At 35.3% G+C, this 19,170-nt stretch overlaps 1 protein-coding gene across 4 annotated transcripts; it reads left to right on the top strand.

Moving 5' to 3' along the window:
- The first annotated feature begins 8,112 nt into the window (after positions 1–8,112).
- On the top strand, positions 8,113–14,652 carry LOC109055868. Of its 4 annotated transcripts, XR_006159887.1 has the most exons (8): positions 8,115–8,362; positions 10,808–11,134; positions 11,316–11,654; positions 12,136–12,471; positions 12,873–13,019; positions 13,114–13,142; positions 13,738–14,404; positions 14,489–14,652. XR_006159887.1 is itself a non-coding variant. In XM_042756105.1 (7 exons), the coding sequence occupies exons 1-7, from the start codon at positions 8,257–8,259 to the stop codon at positions 13,795–13,797; spliced, it is 1,335 nt and encodes a 444-aa protein (XP_042612039.1). In that variant the 5' UTR covers positions 8,113–8,256; the 3' UTR covers positions 13,798–14,652. The 4 variants fall into 4 exon arrangements, 3 of the variants coding, with proteins under 3 accessions (XP_042612039.1, XP_042612037.1, XP_042612038.1); XM_042756105.1 differs by having other exon boundaries at positions 8,113–8,362; positions 12,873–13,010; positions 13,738–14,652; XM_042756103.1 differs by having other exon boundaries at positions 13,738–14,652.
- Positions 14,653–19,170: the final 4,518 nt, after the last annotated feature.

Raw genomic sequence — 19,170 nt, 5'->3', positions numbered from 1 at the left:
GGTTGAAGTATCCGAGGTTGGTTATGAAATTTCTCACAGTGTGAATGAGTCAGCCAGCTCATGAGTCACTTAAGACTCACATTCACATAACACTTGTGTGTCATCTACTGAGGCTCTTTGAGCTCTGTTTAAAGTGCACCCTGGTCAAAAAGATGATTTTCTTATAGAAGTAAGTAAGTCTTATTTTGAACACTACATGGCACTACATGTACTCTTTGTGTAATGAAATGCAGACTTTAACATGATCTGTCAGCTCCTGCCATTAGATCTTGTAATTACACCAACTGCAACTGGCTAAAGTTGTTGAAAATTGACCAAAATTTGAGCCAAGCTCATTTGTCTTAGAACAGAGCACAGTCTTTAATAACTATTCTGTTTTTTAAGTGTAGTTAGCATGTTTTATCGTGGCCGGCACACTGTTATGCTTTTGACAAAGGCCAGCAGTGATGAAGCTGTTTTGTGTAAATAAGAAATCAAAATTAAAATAATTACAAATAATATTATTTAATCCTCAGGTATTATCTTTTTATTTCTGGAGATTGATGGAGAGGCAACATTAATATGTTATTATTATTATTATTATTATTATTATTATTATTTAATCCTCAGGTATTGCTTACTTATAATGTGACCATACAGCTTAACTCTTTTTCAGTTAAATAAATGTTCTATATTTTAGTTCAGTAATCTTTATTTAATATTTTAAAAAAATCTTTATCCAAAAAATACTAATAATTCAACAATAATGGTCCATTAATGACTTAAAATATTTTTTTTTCTAGTATTTCTATTACTTATATTACAATTAAAATAGAGAAAGGGTTTTAAATTCCAATAGACTCACTTTGTGGTCAGGAAAAAAATAATAATAATTCATTTGTAATGCCATGGTTAACCCACTAGGTACCTCTACGGCTCTTTACTAAATTGTACCTAAAATACTGAAGGGCATACCCATGTAATTATTTTTAAGTTTTTCATTTGAAGAAATATTTAGACATGATTAAACACTAGATTTGCAAATGTGAAATTTAAAAAGTTAATGATACTTATATAAGTATACATAATGAACGCAAGCAAACGCTGAATTTAACCCCAAGTATAAAATGGTGCCAAAACTGCATTCAACAAATGATCTCCTTTTATGTACAGTAAATACATATGAATTTACATATGAATACATTATAAAATATGAATACATATGAACATATATAAGCAAAACCAAAGCTAAAAGGTTGTATTTGAACAGTCATCTGACAATGCAGTGATTTGATGGAATCACAAACGCTGCACAAACTCTTTTACATAATTCTGGTAGAATCTCAGCCAGTGGCTTTCTTGACTGCTGACTGCTTGTTGACTGAATGACTGCTGAAGTGCTTGAGCCTGACTAGCTTGGCAGACGGGAAAGTGCACCTCTAAGGCCAGAGTTGAGAACCCCTTCATTAGTGAGATTAAAAAGAAGAGCTGTATTTAATAGTCTCTTGGCCTGTTTAGACAAGCCCCTTTTTTAACTGTTAAGTGATGGGAGAGAAAAACCTTTTTGTAGCTTTGAATGAACTGTTTGAAACACTGGAAACCCCACACAATGCCTGCTGGTCAAAACTGTGTAAATGCAACAAAAACCCAGGCCTGAACATGCAATATAGCAGCTTTTACAAATCCACTGCAAAATGCTTTATTGAAAATATTTTATTGAAATGATAATACCCATCACTAGTTGCAGGACATCCAGGTTATTACTGCAACTGAGCGTTTGCCAACACTTCTCATATAGATACAGCATACAACTTGATACAAAAGTTTTAATTTCTCTTTAAGAACAACAAAAAAATGAAGCAGGTACGGCTTGAAGCAGGTATCTGAGAACCCTGCACATCGAAGCCCCACACCTCGCACTGTAAAAACTCCAGCAAGGTATGGGAGAAAGAAAACTGGCATAATTGGGACTGGTGTGGTTAGTAATATACTGGCTGTTAAAACAAAGATTGTAAAGGTATTTGCAACAAAATTTGATCTTAGTGTTGATGCCGATACCCTTAGTGACTACTTAAAGATGAAGCTGAATCTGGGAAAGTGCATGCAGAGAAAAATAGTGGCGACACAGAGCAGATTTAGCTCCTTTTGTATTTCCGCTGAATGTAATGATGTTGGCTGAGCTATACGATCCGCAGCTTTGGCCCGCTGGGACTTTTGTCCGACGCTTCTATGAGCCTCGTCGCCCTAGGGGAGCAGACGGAGGTCTGTCCGGGCCAGAAGATGCCCCTCGCTCTCGAGATGAGGGGCTGTTGCACGTTAATGATGCTAGTGTGCCTGCTGTAGTTGTGGGTGAGGGGCGGAATGAAGGCCAGCTGCTTGGCTGGAAATGACAAAACATTGTAAATTGCGCGTTGTCTCATATAATACCCGCGGGTTGCGAGTAGGTCATACTGCTTCTGATATATCAAAAAAATACATTGCTGGATGAGTGTGACATTCTGTGCTTGCAAGAAACGTGGCTGGCGAAACAAGATCTGGATAAGCTGAACACTGTACACCTAAACTTTCATGGGGCTGGAGAGTCCACTACTGACCTCAGTACAAAGCTGGTTCGAGGTAGGATAGCTGGTGGTGTAGCAATATTGTGGAACATCAAATATGACTCAGTGGTGGATGTGGTGCGCTTAAATGTTGACTGGGCCATAGGGCTAGTGTGTAATTTTAATGAAAAGAAATTTATTGTCTTAAATGTTTATACACTGTATGAATCATATGAGCATGAGGATGAATTTTTGAACAGGTTAGCTTTTATTCAGACATTCATAGAGGAGAATAGTTCATCTTGTGTCTATGTTATGGGTGATTTTAATGCCGATATGTCAGATAGAAAATCTTTATTTGCAACACACTTACAGCAGTTTTGTAATGAGTCTAACTTAATCCTATCGAGCACTGCTTTGTTGCCTGACTCAAGTTTTTACCTATGTTAGTGATGCGTGGAACACAACATCTTGGTTAGACCATATTGTTACCACAGCTGATGCTCATGCCTCACTGATAAATGTGGAGATCTGCTATGAACTTGCCACCTCAGATCATATACCTATTGCTGCTTTGTTAGATGTTTGAAAAACTCCCCCGGCTGTCCAGGAATAAGAATGCAGCTTCAAGTAAACTGGACTGGTCAAAGCTGAGTAAAGAGGAGGTGGCTGAATACTCAGTGCGAACTGAAAGTTTTCTAAATAATATTCCACTGCCTTATGAAGCCCTAATGTGCTCAGATATTAATTGTAAGGATGTGCTACATGTTGAAAAACTCTGTGCCATGTATGATGGTATTGTGAAATGTCTTAATGTTTCCAGTGTACCATTCTGTAAAAGAAAATGTAAAGTGCTTAACATTAGACCTGGGTGGAATGAGTTTGTGGCTGAGCAGTATGCTGAGGCAAGAGAGGCCTTTAGACTCTGGTCAGAGGCAGGAAAGCCCAGACATGAGGAATTGTTAGATAGAAAAAAAAAATACAAATGCTAGAGTTAAGTATGCACTACGTTTCATTAAGAAAAAATGGACATACTATGAGAGCAGACTCACTAGCCAGTGAAAGCTACAGAAAAACAACCCTACTGATTTTTGGCAAGAGGTCAAAATTATGAATAACATAAATATCTTTACCGGCTTCTATTGAAGGAGTAGTAGCCCAGAAAAAATAGCTGAGCTCTGGAGAGAGCATGACTGTGACTTATTCAACTGTGTCAAAAGTAACCCAGTTAGAATCAATCATGAACATACTGATTTCCTCAGCAGATATGATGGGTTAGGGTAGCAGATATCTATGTTGCCATTAATATGTTGGAAACAACAAAGCCTGTGGTATGGACTCATTAATGCAGAACATCTAAAATATGCCAGCCATAAGCTCTGTCTGTCTTTGCTTTCCATGTGTTTTAATGGTTGTTTGGGTTCATGTGTCCTGCCTAATGCTATTATGTCTGTTTTGTTACTACCTGTGCTTAAAGACAAGGCTGGAAAGCTCAACAGTATTGACAATTATCGTCCAATTGCATTAGTTAGTATCTTGTCTAAAGTACTGCTATACAAAGTTAGAAATGTATGTTCTTACTACTTACAATCAGTTTGGGTTTAAAAGAAAGCATGGAACCGATTTGTGTATCTATGCTCTTAAAGAGATTGTGTCAAGGTATAACAGCCTGAATTCAACCATGTTTTTTTATGTTTTATTGATGCATCAAAGGCATTTGATAGAATCAATCATGAACGACTGTTTGTAAAATTGCTTGATAGAGGTGCCCCTACATTTTTAGTGAGAATTCTAGTGTTTTTGGTATGCCCATCAAACGTTTCAGGTCAAATGGGACAATGTTGTATCTGCTCCATTTTATGTCAGTAACGGAGTGAGACAAGGAGGAATTATGTCTCCTATTTTATTCAATGTTTATATGGAGAACTGTCAGACCAGTTAAATAGGTTAAAAACTGGCTGTCTTGTGGGCAACACTGTTGTTATCATCTAATGTATGCAGACGATCTTGTCCTGCTCTGACCTTACAGCGTTGGGCTGCAGCAGATGCTGAAAGTCTGCTCGCAATATGGCTTTGATTATGATATTAAATATAATACTAAGAAAAGCCACATAATGGTAGTTAGAAGCAATGAGGATAATAAATCAACTTTTCCGACTTTTTATTTGTCGGACAGCCCTCTTGCTGTGTGTGAGGAAGTTAAATATTTAGGTCATGTGATATCTAATGACTGGACGGATGACAAAGACCTATACCGTCAGCGTTGTAAAATTTATGCTCAAGCCAATATGCTCATAAGGAAGTTTTATATGTGTTTCTAACTCTGTGAAGTGCTCTTTGTTTAGAACCTACATCACACCTCTATATACTGCTCAATTGTGGTCTAACTATAAGAAAAAAGAGTATGCAGCGGTTAAAGGTAGCATACAATGATGCAATGAGGTTGCTGCTCCGTGTCCCTAGGTGGCATAGTGCCAGTAATTTGTTTGTGTCTAATAGAGTGCCAACCTGTGAGGCATTCTTAAGGCAACTGATGTTTGGTTTTATGTGTCGACTGGACAATTCAGTGAACCATATAATCGAAGCCCTAGTCAGTCCTTTGAAAAGCTGTTATAGATACACTTCGAGGCTTAGACGAAACTGGTGTAATAGCCTGTATATTCTATAGGCTATTATGGAATTTTTATGTATTTTTGTATTTCCTTTCTTATGCTGTATGTTGTGTTATATGGACTTGTGTCTGCAATAAATCTTTATTATACAAAAGTTTTAATTTCTCTTTAAGAACAACAAAAAAATATAACATTTGCATTCTGCTGTTGTGTTAAATAAGATTGTAGTGTGGCTATTTTCTACCTCTGTGTCTCCCTCTGTTTCTCATTGTGGTTTACTGTTTCATAAAGGGTCTTATAAAGCTGCTCATAACAGCAGGACAGGAAGACACCCTTAACCTTCAAACTAAATATACATACACTGAATTCCCGATCACAAGCTGTTTGTCCACCCAAAAGATCAAACCACATTCCTAAAAAAAAAAAAAAAAAAAACTTATAAGCTTTCAGAAGACAAGGTTAGAAAACTACTTTGAAATGCACTATATTTTTACTTTTTTTCAATATATTACATTTGAGAACTGAATATATATACACATGCATTTTTTAATCACAAGTTAGTGTTCTCAACTTTGGCCCTTGAGGTCCACTTTCCTGTATAGATAAACTCCAACCTTGCCTGCCTGTAACTTTCTAGTACTCCTGGAGATATTGATGAGCTTGTTCAGGTGTGTTTGATTAGGGTTGGACCTAAGCTCTTCATGAAAATGGCCCCCCATGACCTAAATTAAGACTGTTTACACAAAGTACCTTAAGTTAAAGTATACCATAAACTACAGAGTAACATAGTGATTAAAGGGTTAATTCACCTAAACATATACATTCAGTCATTACTTAATTGCCTCCATGTTGTTCAATCCCTCTTTGTTTTTGTTTTGTTTTTTTTTTTTTTGGGTTTCCTAAAGGTGATTTGAGTCATGTTTGTTTCTGCTGGGACATTCAATGAAGCCCAGACTTTCAAAAGATTCATCAAATAATGGAAACCAGTTTTCTGAAAGTCGCACTCTACTGACTGATAATGTATAAACAGAAACCAGTTGAACAAGGATCCCCATTACCCTTGGAGCAACCTGGAAAAAAACAGCCTTGCTCAAGGACACACTGATGGCTGCGAACCAGCAACCTTCTGCTTACCACTTCAGTCGTTTACACTACACCAAAAGTAATAATGCTGCAACAAAAGTTAGCATGTAATTGTAAACAAAACATGTGAAACGGAATTTGGCAAGAAATGGAATGCTGACAACGTGAATTGTAAAATATTTTAACCTGTTAAACTCTTAACAGCTCATGAAGAGCAGGCACACGAATGTTTGGAGCAGACACAGCAGCAGCCAGATTTTCCAGCACATGTCCTCCTGCTCTCGCCTCAAGGTTGTGTGGTTCAGGGGGCTTCATCATGGTCTTCCTCATCCTCTGGCTCAGTGATGTCCCCACTGAGAAGAGCAACACTGTGAAGCACAGCACAGCATGCAACAACCTCCGTCATGAAGGCAGTGTTCACCTCTAAGACCTTGAAGAAAATAGAGTGGCAGCATGTTTTCAGCATGCCAAAGGATTGCTCTATGCTTGGTGCACTGTAGTGCTTGCTAAATGTAAAATCAACTATAAAATTCCACTATAACTCCATCAGTGAGGGACAAAGACCAGCCTCGATGGGAAAGGTCCCATCCATGATCAGATTCCATTCTGACTGCAGCAGTGAGGGACATGATGGACAGCAATAATAGAAGGTCAGCTTTATTCATTGGAATAAAGCTGCAGAATTGGCACAGCTGTGTTGAGATGGCAGTAGGATGTGGGATTCACCACCTGTAAATGCATGGTTGTTAGAACAATACGTTTAAATGAAGATTTGCTTCATGTGTTGTTGACTTGTGAAGCTTACTTTTATTCATTCTTTCACTCATTTATTCATGTTTTCTATTGTTGTCATTAAATATAAATGTAATTATTTCATTAAATTGCTATACAATTGTGTGCAAGTGTTTGGGTGGAATAACAATCCAAAATAATCAAACATAATATCAAAACTCAACAACAAATCATAAATTTGTTATTTATAAGCCTGAGGAATGAAACATAAGAGCTAAATTCAACAACAAATCATAAAGGACATTTAAGCCACTTTTGCTTGTGGATAAAAAATAAATAAAAATAAATATTTGCACATTAAATAATACTAATTAACAATATTTAATGAGAGCAATTTTGGGTTTTCTAAATAAATAAGCCTTTAAAAAAAAAAAAAAAAAAGAGATAAAACTGTGGGTCATATTAATAGGGTTAAAAATATAAGAATTTAAATCAACCCAAAATGTATTGGCTATACAGTCACAAAATAAATGGGCAGCTCTTTCTTCAAGACCCAAAAGAGCAAGTTTCGTCAATATTAGCTACATATAAACCAATTCAACATATCCCTCATTTTTTTTTTTTTTTACAAATCCTTTTTTTTTTTTTTACAAATACTTCATATCTTTTAGGTTGTTGACCTTTATACCGTTGTAGGTCACATGATAAAGTCAACATGGCGAATGATGTCTCGAACGCATTCATTATTAAGTACTCTTTTAGCGCTCCTTAAGTTAGTACTTATTGAAATTAAGTAGGCTATACCTACTCTGAGAGTATGCGCTTTCGGACGCAGCAGCTGTTTTTTAATTTAGCTGGAGTTTAACTCTCCAGGACATTTTGGACCCCAGTGACTACAGCACATGTGGGCTACAGACAACAAGAACACGAGAAGTGCAAACCTTGAAGTAACGTAAATGAACGAAACAACCCGCTGCATCTTGAAACAGGTATGCTACTTTTAAAATAACCATTTTAACTTGATACGTTAAAATTGTGACAGAGTGCTAAACTCCGGTGTCATGCCAGCGGCGGCAAAACTGTTTGCGCGTTTATAATGATAATTACGGCAATTCTGGCAGTGGAAATGACTGTGATGTTTTGGTAAGTTTTAAGTTTTTCTTCCGGTTAGCAAAATCCTCGGCAAGACTCGTCACACAATTTTAACAACAAAGAAACAACGCGAATGATTCGATTTGAAAGTGAAACGTTAAAGTCTCTTGTCGTGGAAAAATTACTTTCACTTTCATTTTTTTGCGGGACAACAGCGTATGGACAAAACACTTATTTCCATAGAAACTGCGTTTATTTTTAGTGGAAAAGTGTTGATAATGACGGCCTCTATTTTGATCACATTGTGTGCTTTCTTCGTGGCTGGTAAGACATTTAAATTGTTCAACTCTCTCTTCCAAAGCCTAAACCAGGGGTGTCAAATCCTGGAGGACTGGAGCCCCGCAGAGCTTTGTTTCAACCCTGCTACAACACACATACCATGTATTTTTCAAATAAGCCTAAAGGATTTGATTAATTGGATCAGGTGTGTTAAATAAAGGGTGGAATCTAAACTCTGCAGGGCCCTGGCCCTCCAGGAACTGAGTTTGACACCCCTGACCTAAAAAATAAAACCATATAATGATATGCAAATACTACAGACTACATTAATGCACAATAATATGCATACTAATACAGTGTCTGAAAAACGTTACTTTTAAAATTAGCCTATACAACAGTGTTCCTCAAATCTTGCTGTTGTGCCTGTGTGCTGCAGAATTTACCTGCAAGGCTATACCTGTGATTAGCATGCTCAGGTGTGTTTGATTATGTTTAAAGCTACAGTAAACTCTGCAGGAAAGTAGCTCTTGTGGGCCATATTTGAGGATCCCTGCATTACAATATTGCATTACTCCATAAAAAAGGTAAATAAATGCGTTACTTTTTTATGGAAAGTAATGCATTGTGTTACTTTTGCATATATTTTTGTCACCATGGGCTGGCATATAATACATACAACTTTAAAAACCCTAAAACACCAAAAACAAAAAAAATATGTAGGGCCCTATGATATCCGTTTTATTTTTTCCCAAATTCCTTTTTATTTTTTTTCTAAATTCCGTTTTTTCCGTTTTATTTTTTTCTGGATTCCATTTTTTTCTGTTTGAAATTTTCTCAACTCCTTTTTAATGGTTAAATTTAATTGTATTTATTAAAAAGCATGTCTAATTAATTAAAATCATAACACTTATACATTTTCACATCAATTTATTAAAGGTTTAACAAAAATTACATGTTTAGGGCCCTATGAAATGTTTTATTTTTTCTTCACCATTTGTTTTATTGTTACCTAATTCTGTGTTTTAGCATGTCTAATTATTTAAATGCATAAAAACAACTTAATTTATTCTTAAAATAGCCTTATGAAATGTTTTTTCCCCCTCAGAAATTCTGTTGTGTATTTAAATTTTTTTCTGGTTATCAAATGAAGGCATAAAACATTCATTTAATTTTTCTTTTAATTATTGAAAATTAAGCAAACATGATTTTTGGTAAACAAAGGGGATTTACTATTAAAAATAAAACATGGAAGAAATGTTGTGTGATTATTCCTTAAAAAAATAATGTTTGTTTCTTTTTAGTAGTAGTAGTAGGCTATGTACATTCTGCTGAACAATAGTAGCCTAATACATTTCTGGCAAATTCTTGTCTTTAAATTAAACCAGACTTTTATTTTGACGGGTTACCGTGAATACCTTTACAGTTCTGTGTTTGTGATATGACACTAGTTTTACTCAAATCAAATGGTCAAATGCTCATGAAGTGACTCTCAGTGCAGTTCTGGAGATGTTGTTCATGTGTTTTCGCCCTCATTTAGAGAGACGACAGATGCTGAAATCACCGCGAGCGTCACACGCGCTTCAGTGTGTGTAATAAACGAAGCCGCGCTGCGCCATTCATTAACAGAGACACGCAGAACATGCAGGATTCATAGTTAAATAGAAGTGCAATGACCTCCGAATTCTGTGACATTCCGCGTTAAACTGTAAACCAAACTGTTCCGTTTTTAGGACTGGAATCCGCGATTCTGCGTTTTCTTCACTTAGCTTACATAAACAAATTAAAGCACGCTCTAGTTGAGAGCCCTTTGGGGCAGATTTGAGACCGCTTTTGCCTTAGCTTACATAAACCTCGATCTAGACCAAGACATATCAATCAGCTCAGCAAACTCTAACATATTACACTAAATCATCACAATAACTTTTCACCATCCCTGCTTTCCTTAACTCCTCCCTGTAAACGCTGCCCTGTGTTTTATGTTTGAGAACAGACATGACTGCCTCCACAACATTCGGAAGCAATAAATAATAATATATTAAGGCAATTCTATTATTTCATGTGTGCTTAAAGCCTGTGAATCAATATTAAGAGCGCCACCCTCAGGCTGAATAACGCAAAAAGACATAAGACTGCTGCCAAAAGCACGTGTTCTGCGATTAGAGTAGGTATAAAGCTCATACAATGTTTCAATGCAATGCAATGCAATCACAAAATAAGACTCAGAATCTGCAGAAAGCAGACAAGAGCAGCTTACAGTGCACTTAGACTGTACATTTTTATCACCAGTACATATGATCCCTGGGAATTGAACCCATGACCTTTTGTGCTGCTAACGCAATGCTCTACCACTGAGCCACTGGTTTGACTGTTACATTATGAATCTAGACAGATTTCTGTAATCACATTTTTTAGGATATCTAGAAATTATATTTACACCACTTTCCTGTATAATTTTGTGTAACTTATAATAACTATTAATGTCTTCTCCAGGTGTGTCTGGTGTTTATATAGATGGAGTGTCAGTGTCAGTGAATGAGGGAGAGTCAGTCACTCTACACACTGATGTTACAACAGACCAACAAGAAAAGATTTCCTGGTATTTTAATGACATTAAACTTGCTGAAATCACGGGAGATCTCAGTAAGATCTGTACAGATGTTCTGTGTGATGGGAGATTCAGAAACAGACTGAAACTGGATAATAAAGATGGATCTCTGACCATCAAAGACAACAGACCCACAGACACTGGAGTTTATAAACTAAAGATCACGAAAAACAGCAGAGACCTTGAAAAGATCTTCATTGTTTTTGTTCATAGTGAGTCATTGCTTTTCTAATCAAGTACATCACATTATTTCTGTCTTTTTGCTGTAGTGTGTCAGTAGGAAATATCAGTTTACATTTCCAAACATTGATTTTGCCATTAATTGTAATAATGACATTTGACATTTTTTGGCAATTTAGTTTGGCTTATAATAACTGTTTATTTATTCTTCAGGTTTTTTCAGTACTAATACAGAAGAAGAGTCAGCATTTGTGATGGAGGGAGATTCAGTCACTCTATACACCGATGTTAAAACAAACCAACAAGAGAAGATTAGATGGTATTTTAATGACACTCGTATCGCTCAAATCAGTGGAGATCTCAGTGATATCTGTACAGATGTTCAGTGTAATAATGAAGGTACTGAGAGATTCAGAGACAGACTGAAGCTGGATCATCAGACTGGATCTCTGACCATCATGAACATCAGAGACCCGGCTTCAGGACTTTATCGTCTACGTATCAGCAGCAGCAACACCAAGACTGAAAAGATCTTCATTGTTGCTGTATATGGTAAGTCATTATGTGTAAAAACAAGTCATGTACATTAAAATTTAGTGATTTTTTTTTTTTTTTTTTGCTGTGACATTGTGGGTTTCTCTTTATCTGTATATTAGTTCATAACAGGTATTTTTTTCAAAAACACATTTACTGTTGGAATTGTAGTGGAATTTGTAGATTTAAATCTATGTATATTTCATTATGATCTAAAACACTGCTTTTCAATTGTTTATTTATTAATTTTATCTTTTAGTCGTGTTCTGATGAAGATGAAGGTCCTATCATTGTCTGTTTAATTTAATCTGTTACTCAGGTTTCTTTTTAGTTAATCAGCAATCCAAAGTGCAAATGATTTGATAAAAAACAATGCTTATGAGCTAAATTGTTGATAAATGTTGGTTTCTAGACAAAGTAAAGAGGATTCCACAGTTCACTCATGTATAGTGTTTTCCCCTCAGAAGAGTCCTCCAGCAGCTGTTGGTTTGTGTTTCAGATGTTCCTGCAGCTGAACAAGATAAAATAAAGAGAAAGTCAGTGAAGGAGGGAGAATCTGTCACTTTAGATCCTGAAGTTAAAAACCTGAATTATTTGATGACGTGGTATTTTAATGACACTCCCATCGCTGAAATCACTGGAGATCCAAATAAAACCTGCACAGATGGTCAGTGTGAAGATCCTGATGGACGATTCAGAAACAGACTGACGCTGGATCATCAGACTGGATCTCTGACCATCACGAACATCACAATCACAGACTCTGGAGATTATAAACTACAGATGAACCGCAGCAGAATCAGTATCATAAGGAGCTTCAGTGTTACTGTCACTGGTGAGTATCATTAGTCACTCCACGCACATTCCTTTGCAGTTTTAGAAAACAGTTTGAAATATGTAAATCAACCCAGTGAAAGATTTCATTGTGGGCCGTTAGAAAGAGCTTTGGTTCAATTTTAAAATAAAACTGAGATCATCTCTGTCACCTTCACATGCTTATCACATTGAGTTGTATTACATTATGAATTTTGCAAGTCTATTGTTAGTAATGACAGAAATGTATAATATTAGTCAGTTGTCCTGTAAATGCTGCTGCTGTTCCTCAAAAATCCACCAGATTTATGAAATAAATCAATATCATACTGGTGACCTAGGTAGACAAGTGTAAAACAGTCAAATGTATTGCTAAAGTTGATTATTAGTCAATCTCTAGAAATAATGATTGTCTGTCTTTATCTGTTCCAGATTCAGGAGTGTCTTCAGCTGCTAAAGGAGGAATATATGCTGTGGTTGTTGTTGTTGTTGTTCTGTTGTTTACGGCTGCAGCAGTTGCTGCTGGGATTTACTATCGCCACAGGAAATCTACACAAGCAGGTCGAAATGGTAAGCATTACATACAGCTGATTTGACAAGATTAGATTTGTTCCAATTAATCTAAGTACTATATGCTTAATTTAATTTGTTGTTGTTGAAACAGGCATCATTAGGCTGCACAGTTACAATGAGGTGAGATACTACTATTTGTGTCTTTCTGTCTGCAAAAAATCTTTGAATTTACGTAATGATTTCTGTGAGATCTGCAAAAATCACAGTTATAAGTCTGTCTGAGATTTCTGTGTGTGTGTAGTTTCATTCAGAAATTATTACCTAGAAATACCAATTAAAAAAAAAAACATACTGTTACTTAAAAAAATATGGTGGAATTCTCTTTTAAATTTATGTCATATCATGTTATTGTATTAGTAAACAAAAATATTATGATGTTTTTGGATCTCTAAATTAATTTATGGTGTGATCAGCCATGATTAAAAGCTTTAGGCAATCAGACTTTTGCATTAATTTCCAATGGATTCAACATTTTGTAAATATTATGAAATGCACTTGTTTCTGTTTCATAAAAAGTTTTTTATCTGCAAGCAAGTAATGGTTAAACATAAAAGGCCTCACACTAACCAAGACAAATAATAAAAAAAATATAAATAAAATAAAATTTTATATGTTACTGAACCACAAAATATTAAAATTTTAATTATAAAAATATAAACTTATATTTTTTTGTGTGTGACTGAATCATTAAATCTGATCATTTGTTTTCTTACAGGAGAATGGTGTACAACACTCAGCTCCCTTATCAGAATGGGGTTTAACTGATGACTGCTGATAATGGGACATCACAGTAGCAGTAATTCATATTTGGGTAACTTAGATGGGAAATTAAAGAGGAGTGGAAAAATACAAGCTTGAACTGTCAGTATTTACAGAGAAGTGGTTCTACTCTGTACCAGTTCTGATGTTTGATGGCTTGTATTAAATGTTTTATATATGTATAATATTTCATTATTCCTTCTATTTTTTTGTTTCAACATATGTTGTATTTTTTTTTTTTTACCGCCAAGTTTTTGCAGTCACTTTCTTTGTTCAGTTCTGTTACCTTAAGGTAAAGCTCACTACTTTATTACTGTACATTATCTGTCCATTATATAAATTTCCATTTGAAAATTAAAAGTTGTGTTGGATAAGTGCTTGTTAAAGGAATCAGTGTAAATATAGATGTTTGTTTTGTCAGTCTCCTTCAGTTATGTTTACAAAACATGAACTATGTCTGTTGTATTTGTTCTTTTTTGTTTGTTTGTTTTTTGTATGTGTTTGTTTGAATTTTATAATATAATCACTGTGTGATTGAAATAATCACCTTCCCTTAAATCTTCTGCATGCTCAGTCTGGACTCTATCACCTCATTCCAGGAGAGGAAAAGGAACAGCAAATAAGTATGTTTGACCCCTGTTATAAACACCATCTGTTTGCTGAACAATGGTAGACTTCTAATTGTATAAACTTTCGTTCTTTCTCAGGTTTATCCTGTTTGATGTGGATTATGATATCTGTTCCCAGATTTTTTGTATTATCCAAGGAAAACAACATATATTCCCATATAACAACTGTTTTATCATGGAAATTAATGTGAATGATGCTTGTTTGCACATATGACACATGCTATTAAATATACTGTAACTGAGTTTGTAATTAAACTGTTTTTGTCATTAAATAGAAATACATATTATAGAAAAACATATTAAACTTTCACCATTTACATTTTAGGATTCAACCTTTGACCCGAGCAGCAATTTAATCAATTTAATCCATAGCAATATGAACACCACATCTAAGCAGTTGTCATTTTAAAATCTTTTTTTCTGTATTTATATTGAATGAGGGTGAAGGCTAATCTTGGAAAGGTGAATTCTTGGTTATGGCACTAGATGGTGCTCTAGTAAAGTAGGGTACACATGCTTGTCTTGTACACTTTTAAGGGGTTAGTTCACCCAACAATGATACTTCTGTCATTAATTGTCCAGCCTCACGATGTTCCAAATCTGTATGACATTTGTTCGTCTTCGGAACACAAATTATATTTTTTATGAAATCCAAGAGCTTTCTTGGATAGTCCATGTTACATCAGTGATTCAACCGTAATGTTATAAAACGAAAACATTCAAAAATGTCTTCTCTCCTGTCTGAGCCCTGACAGCGTCCATTGAATAGTCCATTTTTACAGCTGGATGATTTGCAAAAGCAGACAAAATTAAATATTTTAAATAGAGTTTTAGATCTGTGTGACATGACATCTCTACAGACCTTATTTCTAATGAGTAGAGAAAAGAATGGATTTATCTAGGTGATGTCCAACACTGCACCTCTTATATGAAACCATTTCGTTGTTGTCATCAATTTGTCATTATAGTATTAATCATTGGGTATCTGTAGATCATAGAGAGATCAGTGACAATGGAAGTGATCATTATGACTTTGGTCTAATGCTACAAGTCTACAAAGACATTGCAGTGACAATGGAAAAATCAGAAAAATGGGAAATAAAAATGCAGCTAAATATAACTGTTGGATTTGGTATTTTTTGCAGTGAAGCTCCTTTTTCTAAAGCAGAAGTCATATGGTTTCATATGAGCCGGAATGGAAAAAACTTTCAACCACACGCCACTGACACCTCAAACACACTCCCACACTGACTCACACAAACATCTAGAAGATACAAGCTCATGCAATACCTGTTTGTCCAACAGATAAACCACATATCTGCACAGATGTGAAACAATGAGACCACAGCAGGGTCTCCACTGCTTTTGGTGAGCATTTTGCATCAACGTTTTGCAGGTTTTTTTTTTTTTTTTATAATGATATTTACACACATGGTGTCTTTAAGACTAACATGAGAATTCTCCTACTGGCCATATGATTTAGATCTGTTAAAAGTCTTTGTACTACAAAACAAATACTTTGGAGGAGACCATTTCACGAATCCATCTTTAATTACCATTCTTCAGGATGATCCTGCTGCAGTGTGGTGATTCACATAATCTGAAAACTAAAAAAAAAACTGAGATTGTTGCAGGAGGTTTCAGAGTTCTTGTACTTAGAGAAGGGTTTAAGTTTGATCATCTTCTCGTGGCAATTGGTGCATACTCAACATGATCTTCCTTTTTAACATTCTGTGAAAACACACACATACAATAAGAGATGAGTGAGAAGTATAATACAGAAAAACTGTGTGACCCTTTGAGCAGACATTGATACAAAAAAGCTGTGCTGTTATAAAGCAGGTTTGAGTGATTTTAAAAATGGACTGTTGTGCAAACCCTAAGAAACTTGCATTGTGACTTTCATTTCATGAAGGGTTCAGTTTCCTGTGAGACATTTTAGCATAGTGAGTTTCTTCTAAAAATAAACACACACTGTTCACCGCTCAAAACAAACATGTTCAGTCCACTTAAATTTGTAAAATGCAACACAATATTTTTGTATTGACACTACATGAAGCAAGTTGTTTACAACTAACTGGACAGTGTATCTGTAAAAACAGTGTTGGGTGTAAAAAAAAAACAAATAAACAGTCACATCTAATTCTGACTCAATTTATACAGAGCAACATTAATTCTGAATAAATTCTCTTACCGATTTCTGTGCTCTTTTTTTGTGGAATGTGGGATCAGCATAAGTGATCTCTTCTTCACAAGTCTGGACTGTTTTAGTAAGAGCAACACCAATAGATGCATTAAAACAACAAAACTCAATCTTAGCTGGATTAATTTTTTCATAGCATACAGTATGTGGTGTTAATATTAGTGCTGTCAAAATTAAATCATTAATGTATGCAATTAAATATTTAGAAGTGCAACTTCTTAAAAAATTAATTTTAACTGTTCCACACACACACAGTTTTAATGCAGTCTAAGTAGTGAAGAATCAGGTTTTTTTATTTTTTTTGTATGACTGAGATGAGTAAAGAGCTGTGTTCAGTGTCACATAGATATAGACATTCATGAGTTGAATCTACAGAAATTGCAAAAAAAGCACATTAGTTGATGTATGATTATGAGAATAATTGTCATTTAAATTGTGATTGTGATAATTATCAAAAATTAAATATTTATTAGTATTTGTTATAAAACTTCTTAAAAAGTAGGTAACACTTGCCTTCTTGATCGCTTTTTTTGTGTCTTCCTCATAAAAAAGAACCCGACTGCAGCTAACATCAACAGAGATCCAGCAGCAGCAGAAACAGAGACCAACACTATCAGAGACACAGAGTCTGTAACAATAATCATTAATGTAAGTCAATGTGTCAGTGTAATCTACAACAAAAGACAGAGATCAACTCAGGGAATAAACTGCTGACATACCTGAACACGTGTGACAGAGTTGACTGATGTCCAGATGTGTGGTCTGGTTTCTGATAGGATTGTTGATCACACAGCTGTAGCTGTTTTTATCCTGATATTCCACCTCCAGAGGTAGAGAGAGACTGATGCTGAGATCAGACACACTGATGCTGGACAATAAACTGTTTCCTTTGTACCAGGAGAGAGTCACATGACCCACATTCACCACTGAACACAACAATAAACAATGCTGCTGTGATGATGAAGATGATGATGATGATGAAGTACAGTCTCTGGTAATGTTAGGAACGGGCAGTCGAGCTGAAAAACATGAGAATATACAGAAATCTTAATAAAGCAACACAATAGTCTTATTTTCAGTTCTGAGTGCACAGTGAGTGTTTAGTGTGTCAAGAATATGAGAAGTAAGGACAAACAGTGTTTCTACTCACCGTAGACAGAAACACTAAACATTTTTGATGAATATTTCACTCCTTCTGTCTCTACTTTATAGGGTCCAGCGTGTTTAATTGTGGTGTTCGTGATGGTCAGAGATCCAGTCTGATGATCCAGCTTCAGTCTGTCTCTGAATCTCCCATCAGGACCATCATATGTGGAGAAGATTTTAGCTACAAGATCCATTTTTGGTCCAAAATACCAGAGTATGTCTTCATGTGTATGTATTTCAGTAAGATCAGTGTTAAGAGTGACAGAATCTCCTTCCATCACTGAAACTGACTCTCCAAACACACCTGAAGAACATGAAGAGGTTTTGGTTAAGACTCCTGTTGTGTTACAAAACCTAAAAAAGCTGCTATTGACATGTGAACTGAAAGAACATCACAACGCCAGCAGAGAGACAAATTAAAATGTGATGTGAACCAATCATTTGGTCTTTAATTTGTTTTAAAATTATCTGGAGCTAACTCAGTGTGTAAAATTGCATAATTTACTGAAAACAAATACATGATATCTTCAGGGTAAAAAGGAGACAAGGATTAAATATTAAAAAAAACCCTATTATTTAAAAGCAGTATTTAAAGTTTTGGCTTTCTGAGTCTCCATGCAGAGCACACCCATTTACATTCACTGAAGAAATTTCCACCTTTTTTAAAATTACTTTCATGACCTGCTGAAATTTTTTATGTAAAATTATACATTCTAAGTTAGTAGTTCTCACAATAATTACTCATCTGATGTAGATAGCAGCAAAAGAAAATTATCTATTTTGAACTGCAGCAGCTTAATTATTTTGAAATGGAAAGCAATTAAGCAATGGAAATGATTTTATAACTTACCAATCGGACTCCGCCAGCAGAAACAGAACAAAACAAACACGTGAGACATTTCAATTGTTCAGTGTCTGATCAAATAAAACTATTCACTAAAACCCCTCAACCTTTAAGTGAATCCACCCACCACTGAGTTTGACCCTCCTAGTTCTTGTGCTGTATTTGCATATTATATAATGTTATAGTTCTCCTGGCCCTTATTAAGACTCTTTCTAATTTCATTTTAACTGTATTTAATGCATGCAATTTGTTTTATTTTTATCAGTTACACATACACATACTTTTTAAAAGATAGTTCTCAGACTGTTCAATGGCTGAAAGTAGAAGAATAATGTTGAGTATTAGATTAACTATATTTCATAGAAAAAAATTGAGCCTAACTTGTGATTTTTAAAATGGTTATATTACATTTTCAATTGCTGCGTGTGGAACCAAGGTTAAACCGGTACTAGTTTTACAGAGGTTCAGCTTCTGAGTCAAACTGAAAACTGCTGCGGTTGGCTTGTTGTTGGACAAACATCTTGTAGATGAGAGTGTTTATTCACTGCATGTGCGTTTAGATTGTAG

The sequence above is a fragment of the Cyprinus carpio genome, unplaced genomic scaffold (assembly GCF_018340385.1).
Source record: "Cyprinus carpio isolate SPL01 unplaced genomic scaffold, ASM1834038v1 S000006795, whole genome shotgun sequence".
Classification (NCBI taxonomy): domain Eukaryota; kingdom Metazoa; phylum Chordata; class Actinopteri; order Cypriniformes; family Cyprinidae; genus Cyprinus; species Cyprinus carpio.
This window is presented reverse-complemented; position numbering and strand designations above follow the sequence as displayed.